The 16,465-nt window shown below is 40.8% G+C and overlaps 1 protein-coding gene across 17 annotated transcripts in view; it reads right to left on the bottom strand.

Annotated features, from left to right (window-relative positions):
* Window positions 1-16,465, bottom strand: part of LOC122881231 (vacuolar protein sorting-associated protein 13B-like) — a 332,781-nt gene that overhangs the window by 133,986 nt on the left and 182,330 nt on the right. For 5 of the 17 annotated variants that reach the window (XM_044207121.1, XM_044207122.1, XM_044207126.1 and 2 more), the window contains exons 28-31: window positions 14,808-14,949; window positions 13,431-13,703; window positions 12,812-12,968; window positions 12,157-12,271 (exon numbers count right to left, since the gene is read on the bottom strand). In XM_044207121.1, coding sequence (XP_044063056.1) covers window positions 12,157-12,271; window positions 12,812-12,968; window positions 13,431-13,703; window positions 14,808-14,949 — 687 coding nt within the window. Of the gene's footprint in view, window positions 1-12,156; window positions 12,272-12,811; window positions 12,969-13,430; window positions 13,704-14,807; window positions 14,950-15,925; window positions 15,993-16,235; window positions 16,362-16,465 lie in introns of those variants that run through there. The other 12 variants (XM_044207123.1, XM_044207127.1, XM_044207128.1 and 9 more) reach the window with 6 other exon arrangements.

Below are 16,465 nucleotides of genomic sequence, written 5' to 3'. Positions count from 1 at the left end.
TATAAGTCTTTCAAAAGGTAGGATTCCTGTATGGTACTGTAAAAATAATAAATAACCTGAAATTCTATATATCAGCTCTCTAATGTTCTTAGTTGGCTTCATGTGGCTGGGATACAATATTCTGCATTGACGACAGGCAAGGAAGGTGACATAAACTAGAGACAGGTTAAATATTTGCAATTCTACTTATATATGTCTCACACATATACACAGAAATGACAGACAGCACGGTGAGGTTTGTGTGTGGTTGAAAACACCTGTGTGATGTGCATTAGTGTAAGTGTTTGTAATTATACTGTTTGCACTGTGTGTGTGTGTGTGTGTGTGTGTGTGTGTGTGTGAGAGAGAGAACGTTTGTATGCTGAGTGTGACATGTCAGGTTGTGAAGTGTGAGCCTCTTGTCTCTCTGTGCTGCCTGTCTAACATGTGTCTGTCAGCTGGATCTCTCCCTCAGCCTTCAAACCAGCCTTCTGCTCCTTATGTGGCTTTAAAATGCTAATAATATCAGTCCATTACCAGGCTACACATAATGTGAGGCCTTAAAAAAATAACTCCTTTCAAAGCTCTTCAAATGCGTTCTCAGTTGTTAGAAGAGGAGATGGAAAATATCAAGGGGGGAACAATGATGCTTTAAACACTGGCTCCTCGTCATTACTGAGGAATGGAGGGAAGTCTTGCCAACAGTTAGACATTTCATTTCAGCATAAATATATGGAGCAAAGCATATTTGCTCAAGTTAATAATTTTTGCCCCGGTTACATATGCATAACTAGAGCCCTGCATGCGTGCAATGATAAAGTGACAGGGGTGGGGTGCTGATTGGAGGGCTGTTGTGTGTGTGTTTGTATGTGTGTGGTAAGTTATGGAGAGTAGAAAGGGGACCACCACAGTAGAGTTGTCTACACGGTGGCTCCACAACTCCCTCTGTGGTTCTCTCAAACCTGCAGCTGAAGTAACATGACTGACATTTACGCACACACAGAAACACACACACACACTGCACTCTGTTGCAAAGCTTCAGCCTCACACTACATGTACCTGCCAGCCTGCTAATCTTGATCCCATGGATAAAAGCTGTTGTGAGTTTAACAGAATACTTACTGTGTGGAGAGTCGCCTTAGGCAACTAAACTACCGTGTTTGATTTAATAAACGGGAAAGGGAAAGATCTGTTCTACATTCAGTTCACTTATGTCATACAGAGATTCAAAATAGCACGAAAATCTTGACAAAAATATGGGCTGGGATCAACCTGGAGCATGATACTCAAACTACATAGAAAGTCACACAGTTATAGATGCATTAGTAAGGATTGCTAAGATGTGACTGCCTCAAGACCACAAAAACATAACAGAGGATATTCAATTTCCACATATTGCATTTATTTATTTAAGAAGAATATTTGTGTGTTAAGCAAGATGGTATAAAAGTGGCGGAACAACACCGAACGTAGAGGAGACTTATCAACCACATTTATAAGAGTTGATAATATACTGTACATTAAATAAGCTATTTGGTATTGAGCAGGGCTGAGTACAAACTGGTAAAGACCAGGAGGAGCAAGACAGTTCTGAGCCCACTTTAGTGCCAGCCTCTGGTTCTTTCAAGTCTGGTTGGCCCTCCTGGGGTTGTAATGTGCCTCTTATTACACAAGCATTAGGCAATTACACCACTGGTTTCACATTGGCTTCCCAGAGCCACAGAAGAGCTTGTGGCTTCACACATGGACATTTGAAAGCATCTGCACATTCTTTCTTTCTTGAGGTTGACTTATTTTTGTACATCTACTCGATTGTCCAATTGCCTCTGCTCTGGTCTGATGTTCTACTGTGTAGCCCACTGATAACTGCCACTTGGTAGGAGACTACTGAGCACACACATGCAGATATACATGGGCACATGCCTACAGATATACACACAGGACATGCTTACAAAGAGTTGTATATATACATAAACTCAACATCTAGTTTTCTCTTACTTCTTGAAAAAATGACAATACAATAACAAACTACCATATTTATAATCTCGCATTGATGTAACTATTCTGTATAATTTGCCAAAGAACTAAAAAGCTGACAACTGTAAGATCACTACATTGTAACTAAACACAGAGCCTTACTGCTCTGAGAAAAAAGTTGCCAAAAACTCTCCCACCAAATTTATCGTCTCAGACCTTTTCTCAGACCCTTGCTGTGCATATCGACACATGGCTCAAGTTCAGCTATTTCCATGCAAATCCAAAGAAAAGAAACTAGGCTAAGTGGAGACACACTGACTATCAATTTGGTATTCCTGAATTCCCCTGACAGTCCACCTGGCCTCCGCTACTGCTGTGTGACTGGCAAGTCAGAGTCTCCCTGTCAGTACAATGACAGCTTCAAACCAACCACACAGGATGCCAGAACATCAACATGTCATGAGCAGGGAGAAAAGGAACTAAAATACAATAATGCACATGCACATGCACTTACATTTTCACACACACACACACACACACACACACACACACACACACACACACACACACACACACACACACACACACACACTCCAGTCTTTGACAGGGTAACACCGGTAGAATGTGTGTATCGCATGCTGCAGTTGAGCACAGAGCTTCCTAGGTTGGTGGTATGGGTGTATTCTTAGAACCCTTATATCCTGCTTCAGGATAAACCATTTACACTCACACACACATACATACAGGCACAATCATTGAGCATGGAGCTCTGTGGCCAGGCGGTCAACCCCTGGATCAGGCCCTTTTATGAGTGCTGGACAGCTGAGGGGTGATCCTTCTCGCCTCTGTCAGCATGCATCCCGACCTGACTGACAGCAGTATGCCAAAACACAAGAGCGGTTTCCGGGAAGCTCTGAATTAAGGTCTGTCACCTTGAATGCCACCAAACAAGGAATGCAACTCCAAGCTGCTTTCAACAGCAACACATAGACAGATGTTAAAGAGAAAAAAAAAAAAAAAGGAAAAAAGAAAAAAAGAAAGTGCAGTTGTTGGGAATCAATACTGTGAGTGTTTTGGTTTTGCACTGAATAGGAGTAACACGTGACAGGGGAACTGCACTGCGCACACTCAGGGTTAATGAGCTCATTTGGTCAGCTTGCATGTGAGTACCATATTTACACTGTTACCACAGTTTTAAGGGTTTATCTTCCGGTGAGAATGAAAATGTACATATTTTTCAACCTGCAGAGGTTCTAGAGAAAAGGTAGCCATAATACATGGGACCTGCCCTGCATTACATTTAGAGATCTTATCTGAAATGAATTGAAAGGGTTCATTCTTTGAGGAACATGATATGATTTTGTTCAGTAAATGTCAGGGCAATCTGTTTTATCTACTTTCAGATTTCTTGTGTACAAAGTTGAAAATTTGACCAGAGGAGGTAAAAAAAATCATTACAATTCATCCTCTGAGGACCATGACTATCCACAGCAAATTTCAAGAAAATCCATGAAATAGATTTTACAAAATCTTGTCAAATGTTGGACAAATTGGACAGTCTCTGTGACCTCATGGTGCAACCACAGGAAATCAACCGAGGTATTCTAAAAATGACTAGAATTGATCCTCTTTAGACAATGATGTCCGTACCACATTTCATGAATATCTATCCAAAGGTTATTGAGATATTTCAGAATGAACCAAAGTGTTGGACCAATGGACCCAAAGACAAATGGACCACAACATCGCCATCCCAACGTCCTGTCAACTTTGTGCCAAAAAAGAGAGGGAAAATAAGTTGCGGTTTACTTGTTTGATTCCCCTGTGGTGAGTCCTAATACCCCCTACCCTCCCTCTTCTCCACACACTACATCAGAATCATATGCATAAAATGGCCATAAAAATGTATGGCAGGGCCCAGGCTGGGGTTTTCTCTCTCCTAATCTCCCTAAACCTCTAACTGCAGGCCGAGGAATACAAGTGTTGTGGTGCAATCTTCTCACAGAGCAGAGGGCCTGAGAATAACATCACAGAGGCCACAGATATGTAAGGAATGAACCACAGGCTGTACACAGAAGTCAGCAGACACCACAACACAGCACACAAGACGCTGTATACAGCTCCCTACTCATATACAGCACAAGATGCTGCTGGCTAAACACAAAGTGTAGAGCTGCGGTCAAAAGCTTTCCAGTGATGAATAAGTGGAATTAGAGGGACAGAAAGAGAGATGATAAAAATACAATATGATATATAGGTAAATAGATCATTGAATTTATTCAGTATTCATATGAATTTTACTTGTATTAATCTGTTCGAGGGCCTCTAGTCAGACAGAAAGAGGGACGGCCGGTGGTCAGCCCGGACAGCGTGGAGTACACCCTTAAGAAGACTGATAGCCTCGTACCGTGTGGTTAGCTTGATTGAACACAGCGGTCAGGTACTCTGGTTCACAGATTAAAGATCAAATCCACTAACATTCATCTGGTTTCCTCTGTTCTGCTCTCGTAACATAAGCTCCACAAACACAAACTAAGTCTTCCCCTCTCTCTTACGGCTGTTGAGGCAAATGGCATTTTCTCCCTTTCCAGGAAATCAGCTTGCATGTCATATGATATGCTCGCTGTATCATCTGGGAGACAGAGAAATCTATCTATCACACTGGTTCCCACAGAAAAGAAGGACAAATATCACTTTATCTAAAGGAAAAAAAGGTGAAGGGGGAAATAATCCACCTCAAAGCCACAGCAGTATTCAGTGGCTGAGTCTAAACTTCCTGTTCACATTACGACACGTTGTCTGAGGGCTGTTTCAACATGAGCCCTTCCGAACCCATTCCCAGTCTCATCTGTCGGCTATGTGCAGGCTATCGTGTCACATTCAAAACATAAATTCTAAGGCAAACTTTAATAAAAGGGGACATATGATTTACTCCGGGTAGCGGTTGTCCCCATTTTAAAAACAATTTGATGTTGCATTAATCCTGAGTGTCAAGGCGATGTGAAATATGTCCTCTGCGTTTACCAGCACCAGGTGTTTCATTTGCTGGACTGACAAAAAACAATGTTTATTCTGGCTGACCCTCCAAATCCTTGCTTATTTTATCTTCTTTCTCTGTAGAATAGAGGGAGAACATGGGTGTACATCAACAAGTAGAAGAGAGGGTTAAAAGAAAGGGAGAGAAACAAATGGAGCTAAATGATTTACAGTTGACCAAGAAAGGTCTAGCTCTAATCATCTCAATTGGATGTCTCTATCCTCAGACTCCCAGGCCCAAACAGAGCACAATAGGAATGAAGCCCAGGCCTCAGGAGCCCTCAGAGCCATTCTTGTTGATGAAATCTTTCTCACTATTAGACACTTTACCTCTTTTTGACTGCTGGGTGGGTTGGCTCCTCTGTTGGCTGGCTCAGGTTCAACAAACTCTCATGGCTCAGTGCTGTTTCCTAAAAGCTTATAATGACTACTGGATTACATTATGATAACTGAACATTTGCCTTTAACGCACTATAACTACACTCTCTTTAAGGCAATCAAGTAGTATCAAAGGGGATTGCTGTAATAACATATATTTAAGTCACAGCCATAAGAGACGCAGTAATGACATCAATATACACATTTGAAGCACCTAAAAGATCAGAACAGCTAGTTAGCCAAAAAAAGGACCAATGCAATTAAAGAGATTTACAAAGTTGGTGTGGTTTTGCCCACAGTTCTGTGTTAATGACACACTGGCATATTTTCATAAAAAACAAAAAAACAAAACAGAATTTAGAATAGCAAAAGTGTATACTAGGCAATTAAGATCCCCTGAATATATTTTAAAGCCTAAAAGTAAAGACCAAAATAGATAAAGAGAACTTTGATTCAAATGGCTTATGTCTGGCTGGGTAATACCCACAGACACCATGTTTACTGTTCTAAAACGCTACTCTGCATACTCAAAGCACTGTGCAGCAATGTTCTACACTTAGCAGTGAGTCATTTATAAGTTTTACAATGTAACTCCTTTCAACACTACTATTACAAAACTTAATTTTGGTGCATCAAAAACGTTACTTACACATATGAATGCTGCTCATTATTTAGGCTGCTCTGCAGTGGCAGCTTAAAAAGATCATAACTAAGAGTTATTTTATTCTGGTGATACAGATATTACGATCATTGCCATCATTGCCTCTCAAAGGAGTTTATCATAATGATAAGTTTATCATTAAACCTGCTCAGCAGCCAGGGGAGTTTTTAAAGCAACTCCTAAATCAGTGTATAGTGTAGGTCCTGGGTGTCACTGTGTGTGGCCTGAGCAGCTCTTCTCCACTGCGGCAGCAAAGCAAAGCCGGTGCACTTTTTGCTGGTGTAAACAAACGGGGAAATGGGGCACTTGGCAGCCGACTAAAGTGAGTGATGAGGCAAGTGTGCACTGAAGCATCTAATGAATCATTTGCTGGGAACTCTGGGTTTTATGAGGAAAAGAAAGATGAGGAGGGAGACAAGAAAGAGGGAGACCAGCTGAGAGCATAAAAAAAGAATGGCGTTTCATATGAAAAGAAAAGAAAGTAAGAGAGCTGCAGCTGTTATACAGACGCTTGAGAGGATCATTCAGTGTTTTGCCCCAATGTGAGGACAAGAGATTAGAATGCATAAAACTCACAGGGTCTCCTAATCCTACTACTAGCACAGCAGCAGCAGCAGCAGTATGTGAACCCCAGTGACCGGTGGTGAATTTACTGAGGTGACTGCTGATGCTGTGACAGGTCGGCACCTTTTAATAAAGCTGATGTGCTGAAGGCCTATAAGCAGCTTTATTCCACACCTTGCCTTCACTCCTACTGCCTCAAACTAATAAAAATAGAAATACTACCACGGAATGAACAAACAGTGATTAGAGGACAGAACTGATGCCAGTGTTCATAGTAACCAAGCCCACTTAGTTCTACTGAATTCTTTCCATTTATCTATCTGCACACTCACTATATGGTTAAGTGGTTATTGTAATTAAGTTGTATCTGTGAAGTCGTAATTATTGATTTATTGATTGATATATGTTATGAAAGCCGTTACTGAAATCTGCATCACAGTGTTATGCTCCCACAAATACCATACCTAAAATATTGTAATGTAAAACAAACAAAGTTCAGTTAATGTCTAATTAGGCAGTCAATGTCTCTTTAAGACCCTGCAATGCAGGCTTCGCTGTAGAGGTTAGCAGCTAAACCAATTTTTAATTCTGTAAATGTGTATCGTAAAAAATATGGATCCATTTAGAAGACCAACAGAAATACAACTCCTTTCCCAAAAGTTTCTGACGAGGTACATCACTTACTGTCAGGTAGTAGGAAAGAGCAGTACACCTCTCTCCTACCTCTCTGGGGACTGGTATCACTATATCCACACATACACGGCCATGGCAAGGATGTTACTAGGGGAGAAGGGTGCATATAATGTACTGCCAGGGAATTATATTAGTAACAGGCAGGGTCCTGGCTTCGGCAGGCTGTGTTTATCTGTGGAGGGGAGATCCCCATCCCAACCACTTATTAGGACATATATGTGGGCTTAACCAGGCAGCCATTCAACAGCAATAAGGGGCTTGCTTACTGACCACAGAGTGCTGGGACTGAGACCAGTCTAACCAACACTGGAGCGACCGAGAGGAAAACGGAGACAGGAAGGAAATAACAAATACACATGGAGACATAGAGAGAGAGAAAAAAAAAAGAAAAAAAAAAGACATGGACCCCCATGTCTCTTTTTCTATTTAAAAAGGACGGCAGAAGGTGAGAATAAAGGAAAGTAATGGATGGAAGTATGAAAACGAGCTATTAAGACATGTACATATACTGCAGCCAAAAAGAAAAAGCAGGAAAGAGCAAAAGGGGAGGAGGAAAATGAAGATATTAGAGAAGGGTAAAAGGGTCCATGAAGGGAAATAACAAAAAGAGGAAGAGACAGTTACATTACATGCTAAAAAATAAAGTTTGGGAGAGGGAAGGCAGGACAGAAGAGAGGAAGGAAGGAGGGAAGGAAGAAATAAAGGTGGAGATAAGGAAGGATAGAGAAAGAGAGAGGAGAACACGGAATAGAGAAGAAAGAAAACATTGCTGATAAGGAAAAGAGAGAGAATAGAATAAAGACAAAAGGTACAGCAGTCAAAACATGGGGAGAAAATAAGGATAATAAGAAGTTAGGTGATGAGGATATATAATGCTGAAGCGGTAGAGTGGGTTATAAGCATCAGAAACAAACATAGGATGAGGAAAGAAGTAGGGAGAAAAAGAGCAATTGACAAGAAAAGGCATACTTTGGAAAGTGTATGAGAAAAAGACACAGGAGGAGGGAGTGAAATAGAAACAGAGTCCATTGATACAGCCACATCATGTTGACTTGGCTCTGCATCACTACTGACACAGCAGCCTTCTCTGCCGTTACCGTAGAAACGCAGGCATGTGCACTAATCAAAACAAAAAAACAAAAACCATATTTTGCGGCGGCAGGATGCTCCCTGAGTCTCCCTCGGACAGACCATGAGGTAACCGAGTATGTGATGGAACTAGAGCTGTGTCATCTAGGTGTGGGGATGTCGGGAAATGTGCAGGATATTTTAAGACACACACACACACACACACACACACACACACACACACACACGTAGAAACGTGCAGACACATGGATGCAACCAGGCACACAGGAAGGGGCAAACACATATGCAAGAAGGTTAAGTCAATCTTTCATCATTTACACTTTCTTTATATAGTAATTATTTAACGGCTGCCCTGTCAATACAAACTCCCTCTATATTCTAACACCAGACACAGAGTTGTTTTAACAACACTAAAGGCCACAGCATGCTTCAAATTTTATTTGTTTTTAAGTATATTTAACTTAAATCAAATATTTTTGGTAGCCTTAGTTAATTTGTAGTTAAATATACTTAAAGTTAATTTCTGGTTAGCTAAAAACAATACAGTATATTAAAACAACTATGTCATTAAAGTAATTTCAATGACTAAGTAATGTGCACAACATCACTTACTTTTAAAGGCAATTAGCTAATCATCAGTTATTTCAAATCATTTATTGGTTAATTCGTATCAATAAATATGTATGCCACGTCATTAAATGATATTGGCAAACTTATATACTGTTTTAACCCTTGCACCTAGACATTTTAACATGTGTCTCTGTGCCCTTAAAAAGGGACACCCAATCTCCACATGGTACTTGAAAGAGTGGTCCCCATTCACCCCAGCATACGAGAAGCTTTCAATGTTGTTCCATAAGTGAAAAAAATATCATTGGAAAAAGGAGAGAGAAACAGAGAGAATGAGAAAATAGGAGTGGGGAGTAAAAGATCTGTGAGATTTTACAGAGGGCCCAAACCACAAGAAAGTCAGGGCTGAATGCATGCTGGACATTCCCCAGGCCGGCGCTCATGTACTTGGAAAAAGCCCGCTTTTTCAAGACAGGAAAATGATTTCAGCTGTGTAAATTGACAGCGGCCTTGTAGCTGAAGATGGAGAGGGAGAAAGAGGGGAAGCCTGCAGCTCTGTGTCATAATTCCTGCTTAGTGAAGAAGCCGCTGGGGACCTACTCCTTCAGGGAAACAAAATTCAACATCACATGATCAAATGAAACAGTGTTAATTGTTACCAAATGAACCTGGTGGTGGATATCAACTTTACAGTCAAACTGGTTTATTTTATCTTCTTTGAAGAAATCTATGTACTATAAATGATAAATACACACTATACCCTGAAAATGTTGATGCAGAAAGGGAAGCTGAGGAGCTTTGAAGTGTGTCAGAAACAGTGTTAGTTGAACAGTCTTGAAGATATGCTCCGTCAGGATGTTTACATATGCTCGCTATTTTAGCCTTCACTCTTGTCTTCTCTCCCAGGGTGGCATTATAGTAAATCATGGTTTTAGACATTGTGAGGCAATCATTTCATGTACAGTAGACAATAACAGCATGGCTGCTTGGATCAGTCTTTCAGTTATGACAACGGATGTAATTAGTGGTGGGCTTTAAACAGAACTGCAGCAAATGGCTACCGGCACTCACAGACATATTTCTTCCTATAGCCACAGTCGGTTATAGATTGTAAACACATATTGGTTTGCACGATTACAGACTCTCACAATGACTTTCTCTATACAACTTGGGGGAGCACACGCAGTAGAATTCAGTACAGATAAAGCACATAACAGTGCTTGGTAATAGTATGTCAACAAGTCCCTGATCTCAGGGTTATCAATCATGTGACTCAGAAGTGTGATCATCCTAAATTGGAGGGCAGATGTGAACAGGGAAGGTGGTGAGGATAATACATGGTTAGGAATGGAAGAATGAACACAGAGAGTGGTTTGACATAATTCCTGGGTTTCACTGCAGAGAGGGAAGTGGTGACTCTTGGCTTCTGTGCGTAGAGGTTAAGGGGGTGAGTGAATGTGGGTCTGTTTGTACACATGGCCATGCCTGCTGCTAGTGTTTGTGACAGAGTATGTATATATGTATTTTTGTATGAATATGTACAGTATGTGGTAGTGTTCATTGCACATTTGGGTGTGAATGCATTACTGTGTGTAGGCAAGTTATTGTGTTTGGGAGTCCATGTGCGCCTGACTGTGTGTATTGCAAGCCTATGTGTGTGTGGAGGGCTACATGGTAGCGTGTGTGTGTTCAGGCCAGGGTGGAGCATCGTGCGAGGCAATGTATGCAGATGTGGGCACCATAGCCACAGAGCCACCAATCCTCTAACTACCAGAGGCAGAACATTACTGGCCAATATGGGGTGAAATTGCATGGCTGGTCTAGCTGGTTTTTGGGGTGAAAGTCTGAGAAAAACTCCAGATTATTTTCCATGCCCACAAGATCATCATTTATCATCTGACATGATAACAACATGGCCATCATGTCAACAAAATAAATCTAGGCACAGTTTCCATGGAAACAGAGTAGTTATATCCTATTAGCTGTACTAACTTGTACCAAAACAAAGATCAAACATTTTTAGCACAATACACTGTGTGAAACAAGTGGGGATAAAAGAAATACCTCCAAAAGTCCCTGCAAACAGTAGCTATGGTTACTGATCAATACCATCTTTGCTCCAATACATCAAACGAGTAAATGAGAGACTGTGAGGGAGATAGCTTGGATACTCTGGAAAAAAGTGTGCTATTCCACTCCATCTTGCCTCGATGGTTGTCAGACATGCCCATAGGCCTAGACCCCCTCTGCCTCCCTGCTCAATGCAATCTCCCTGCATATGACACTTCTACCAACTGAAGGCAACAATGAAGCCTAAAGTGGCCTCTCCTCTCCTTATGTTGTCCAACTTCTTTTTTTTTCTTTTTCTCCACTTCACGTCTTGTGTCATCTCACATCTCACTTGCAGCTGCACAAAGCATTTGGCACCACTTTTATCTCCCTCATTACATGTGTTTGCCAGCTCCATATCTGCCCATTCACACAACTGCTCTCACACACACACACACACACACCGTGGGGCTGCGGTTTTGAGGCAGCTATGACACAATCCAGATTCTCTTAGCTGCCTATAGCAGGGAAATGTGTTTTGCACTGAGCTATTTCCCTCAGAAGTCCAGATTTTCCCTGCCTAGCAGCTTTGATCCACATGGCACGGGGGGCTTGTGTCAACAGTCTTGTGTTTCAGCTGGAGGGCCCGACAGACCCCCAAGGTGTCACTCATGGCTCTCTGTCATTGCTGGGGCAGCTTAACCTCTATGTGGCGCTATCACCCGCTGTACCCTAAAAACCTCCCGTGAGAGAGCAAACATGACACAGTGCACCATTGCACATACACACACAAGCCCAGACACACACACAGACACCAAAAACACTTGACCCACAAGAGGTTTTATGGAGTGTGACTTGAGGTCAGACAAATTTGAGTGGCACATTTAATGAACTATGGTCAAATAGCAAGTTTTGTGGTGGACTAATACTACCGGTGGTGTGTTTTTAAGTCAGAATGAGATAAAGCTGTGTGAATGTGATGAGATTACTGTGGAAAATTATTATAACAACAATTTCTGTAAATATTTCACTAAAACCAAGTTATAACTTTAATATTGCTTTTCTATTGAAAACTGTAAATGTCCAGTTTTCTGTCTAAAAAATAATCACTTAATGTCAATTCAGCAGAGAGATTGTAGTGAGAAGAGAGTTTGTCTTACTGGTAGATGTCTTTTCGTAGCACAGTGCGGGTCAGGGGGTTATCAGCCTGAGGAGCCATGCTGAGGGAACCCAGCTTTAAAACCAGGGTGTCTTCTTTTTTCTCATGGAGATCTACTGGGACACACACAGACACAAAATCAACTACATTGGATATGCAGGGACATATACTATACATAGACTGTGAACAGTCAAAACATTTATCCTACATGCACAATTTTACAATGCTTAAACAAATGTGAATACACACAATGTGCATGATACACACACGCGTAAATACTGTGGGACATGAAGATACTCAGTACACAAACACACACACAAACACTGCCTTACAGAGCCTCAAAAGTACAGCCTTACCACTATTAGTCATTACTACCAGCAGACAAAACAAGCCTCCATTTATGACATTCCACCAATGATTTTATATTATGCAGGAGTGTATATAACTGGTCGGTTCTTTGGAACCTCAACTATTTCTCTTAGCAAATGTCTGTGCATACTAATGTGGCGACTCTGCTATGTCTGGTTGGCTATGACGGGGACTTTCATACAGGCACCACAGACTTGAAGAATCCAAAACACTGCCTGTGACATAACACTGTCCCATTGTTGTTAAGTTTTCCATGTGCGTTCCAAAGCGACAAGCAGTTCTCTAACCTGAAGCTGTATGTTTGTCTTGAGCCCCGGGGCAGACGACCCTGATCACACTGGTGTTGATGTAGATGAGAGGCAAACATCGAGAGGTCAGTGTGTGGCTTCTCATTGGTTGACCTGCTGACTTCCCACGCTCTCTGTAGCGTCTTGGTACCGTAGCCTGAAAATACATCAAGACAAAAACATAAATAATGAATTCATAAGATCTTAATCATAAGTTTTGTTGTTTTAATGGCTGATACAAATAACAAAAAAGTAAATAAATTCTCACCATGGAGTAGCCTTTCTGCATCAAATGTATAAGAGTTTAAGGTAAAATTGATTTAATAACCTTAATTCATCTTAAAGGCTTTTAACTATCTATTAATGACAAATGATTTTTTGACTGATTTTTTTTTTAAGTTCTTACTTCCTTTGACTAAGACTACGTATACCTAGTTTATTAGGTTTCTCAAATTACAGCAAAATGAATCTAGAATCATTGCTTTGGATATTGACATTTATTCATCCAAGCTTAAAAAAAAATGAAAAACTATATCTGTTGTTGTTGATTCCCCATATGGGACAAGCCTTGACATACTCCACAGTTATAGGAACTGACTGACAGACACTTTTTGTCTACCTGGAACACCCCTGCTACAGTAGCCAATAAGGGACAGTATAGCACCACATCAAAGGGCTGGGCTGTCAGCAGGATTTCTCTCAGGTACTGAGGTGCACTGTCTGCCAGAGGATCAGTGGTCACCCGCTGACTGGCAGTGGTAGCGCTGCTGCGTGTTGGCCGGTCAGGCCGGGTGGTGAGTTTGTGACGGACATTTTTGGTGACAGCCTGGGTGTAGGTAATCGACAGGAAGCCATGCTGCTGGTGAGAGCCCTCCAGGACCTTGGCTGCCGTCTGGCCAGTGGTGAGACAGGACAAATCACACTGATGACAGGTATCATTACACAGACAAAAACTTTAACTGTTCAGGGTTATTTTGGCCTGATTTCTTGGATGAGGGTTAAGCCTGGCTAAAAAATAAGATAGATTTTACAATATAAATACATTTTTGAGCAAAAGGTCTCCAATTACATTACTAATTTCAAATCTTAATTAAGAAACTGGGCCAGATTTACAGAAAATTGATTAAATTCGATACAGATCATTTTGGAAAAGCTGGCGTTTACCTTCAACAATACTAAAATTTGGGATTTGTAGTTTGGAAAGCCAGGATAACACTTACCCTTGCAAGACTTAACCTCAGCCCCCAAAAAACAGCCCTCTTGGTTCCCATATACAACTCTAAAAAAGCCAAGCTGAAGCTACTAGCTTAAGAAGTGTTCTAGAGCAAACGTATTCATTGAACAGTGATTTAGATTGGATCAGCAAATCAGCGCCCTTTACATAAATTCTTATAAAACCAAATAATGACTGCAGCTGTCCTCTAAGGCTTAATTATTATCTGAAAGGCCAGATCTCCAATCTTATGAGTGACTTGCAAAGCAATTACTGGGTGAAAATCACCTAAATACCCATTAAGTAAAAGAAAATAATCTCCAACTGTTGTCTGTTTAAGACATCAGGGCAAAGTCTGCAAAAACATCCAATAACAGTGGACTTTATAGCTGTTAATACAATTATTTATTAGCTCTGAAACACTCTGAAAATTCTAGTTCTAAAAGCATTTTACTCATCTGCACCATTTTGGGAGATGTTCTGTAACAAAATGTAAGTAAATACATAAAACAACACATTCTCAAGTTTGGAGTACATTCCTCAGAGACCAAGTGTGTTATATAACTACCCATGGAGGTATTTTCCTTTACAGCATTATGTGATTGGTTTCATTAATTTGTGATGTACCAGTGGGAAATTTCAAAGCAACACTACAATTGTTTAAAGCCAAATTTAAGCACTGGCTTCTGAAACATCTCTGAGGAGCACACAGAACTCTTTTAAGCCACTGTTAATGGAGGTTAAGCAGTGTCTAACTAAAAAGGAGAAGAGCTGGATTCTTACAGGAGGGAAAAAGCCAGAGAAGTGGCTGAAAGTGTCTTGCTTGCTGACGGGTCGAACCAACACAGTGCGTCTGTTCAGCTTGTCAGTGCAAGAGAGGACCACTCCTCCACAGCTGCCCGAGCTCCGAACACCCTCCTCCGTACTGGAGGTGAGGAGAGGGAAGGAGGAGAAAGAGAGAGAAAATAGATGCCAAAAGGGACAGAGAAGGTAAGAAGTCACAGGGAGGGGGCAGAGAAGATAATAGCATATATACAGATAGAGATGAGTAGGAAAAAAGACAAATAGGGAAGAAAAGACAGAAAAGCATGAAACTTTTAAGATAATTGTGGAAAAATAAAGTATAGAGTAAACTGATTAAAACCAAGGGAAGCTGCACCAGCTTGAACCAGCTGAAATAATGTGGAATGGTCTTATACTATCCAGTAAGAACAGTGAAGCAAATGTTTAATTCTCGGATGAGCAGTATTTTGCCTCTAAAGTACAATTTAGAGGCAAAATCCCTGACACGTACACAAGATAAACGCTGAGGAAAAGACTTGATAAATCTTTAAATCATTTTATCTAGTGTACATTCTGTACTGCTTCATTAAACTGCTTAAATAATGTAAACTGTGCCCTATCTAACACATTTTCATCCCTTAGGTACCAGTATGAGACCATCACCACAATAAAATTTCATCAACAAGAGAATGGAGGCCCATGTCCTTGTCTCCTCCCACACACACACACACACACACACACACACACACACACACACACACACACACACACACACACACACACACACACACACACAGAGAACAGTTGTCACCAGATTTCATTGGTTTGATTATTTAGCCAATCAGAGCCACTGGAGAGACAGGAATGTTATACTGTAAATGGAATTTATTTGTAATTTTATTCTGTTTTCATGAAAATTGTAAGATGTATCAACATATTACACTTGTGTACACCCTGTGTTATAGCCAAAAATAATGTTTTTTCTTATGACTTCTTTTATTTTCCTGTCTGTCCAGCATGAGCAAAGATGAAGGACCTTGATTAGGAGCAGCAGAATGGCAGAGGCACATTATATAGAGGCCTAAGGCTGCTATTGCTGGGACAGGCAGAAGCCTCACCACGGCTGTCTCCTTGCACTGCAGAATGAGTCCTTCATAGTGGCCAGAGTGCCAGCCCTGCCCTGGCCTGGAGAGACACACAAGGCCAAGCTTAACTTGGGCATCTGGGACTACTCTTACTGTTGTAGCAGGGACTGATAATATCTCTTTAACAGCAACAGTAGTTACAAAATTGTATTAAGATAAGTAAACCACAGGCTGATACTAACATTCTTATCAAACTTTCAGCAGCCTGGAAGCATACATCAAAACTTCAATACAGGTAAATTACGTATGTAAAATGACCATTGAATTTTAGACACTGTTTTGAGATATGAATAAAAAAAAACACATGTATTAACTTGGGGAATTATATAAACATGAACAATATGATGAATAATTATTTTTTGTGACATTAGATTTTTTGTTGAGGCCATCCATAAGAAGCAGAAAGCATCTGTAAAGCAGACATCAAAAGACATTAACATGAAGACAGACACAACATTCTCAATTTGCAGCACAACATAAATCTTCAGTATATAAAACACACACAGACATATA

The sequence above is a fragment of the Siniperca chuatsi genome, linkage group LG9, assembly GCF_020085105.1.
Source record: "Siniperca chuatsi isolate FFG_IHB_CAS linkage group LG9, ASM2008510v1, whole genome shotgun sequence".
NCBI lineage: Eukaryota > Metazoa > Chordata > Actinopteri > Centrarchiformes > Sinipercidae > Siniperca > Siniperca chuatsi.
Note: the sequence above shows the minus strand (reverse complement) of the source record. Positions and strands in the feature narration are given on the sequence as shown.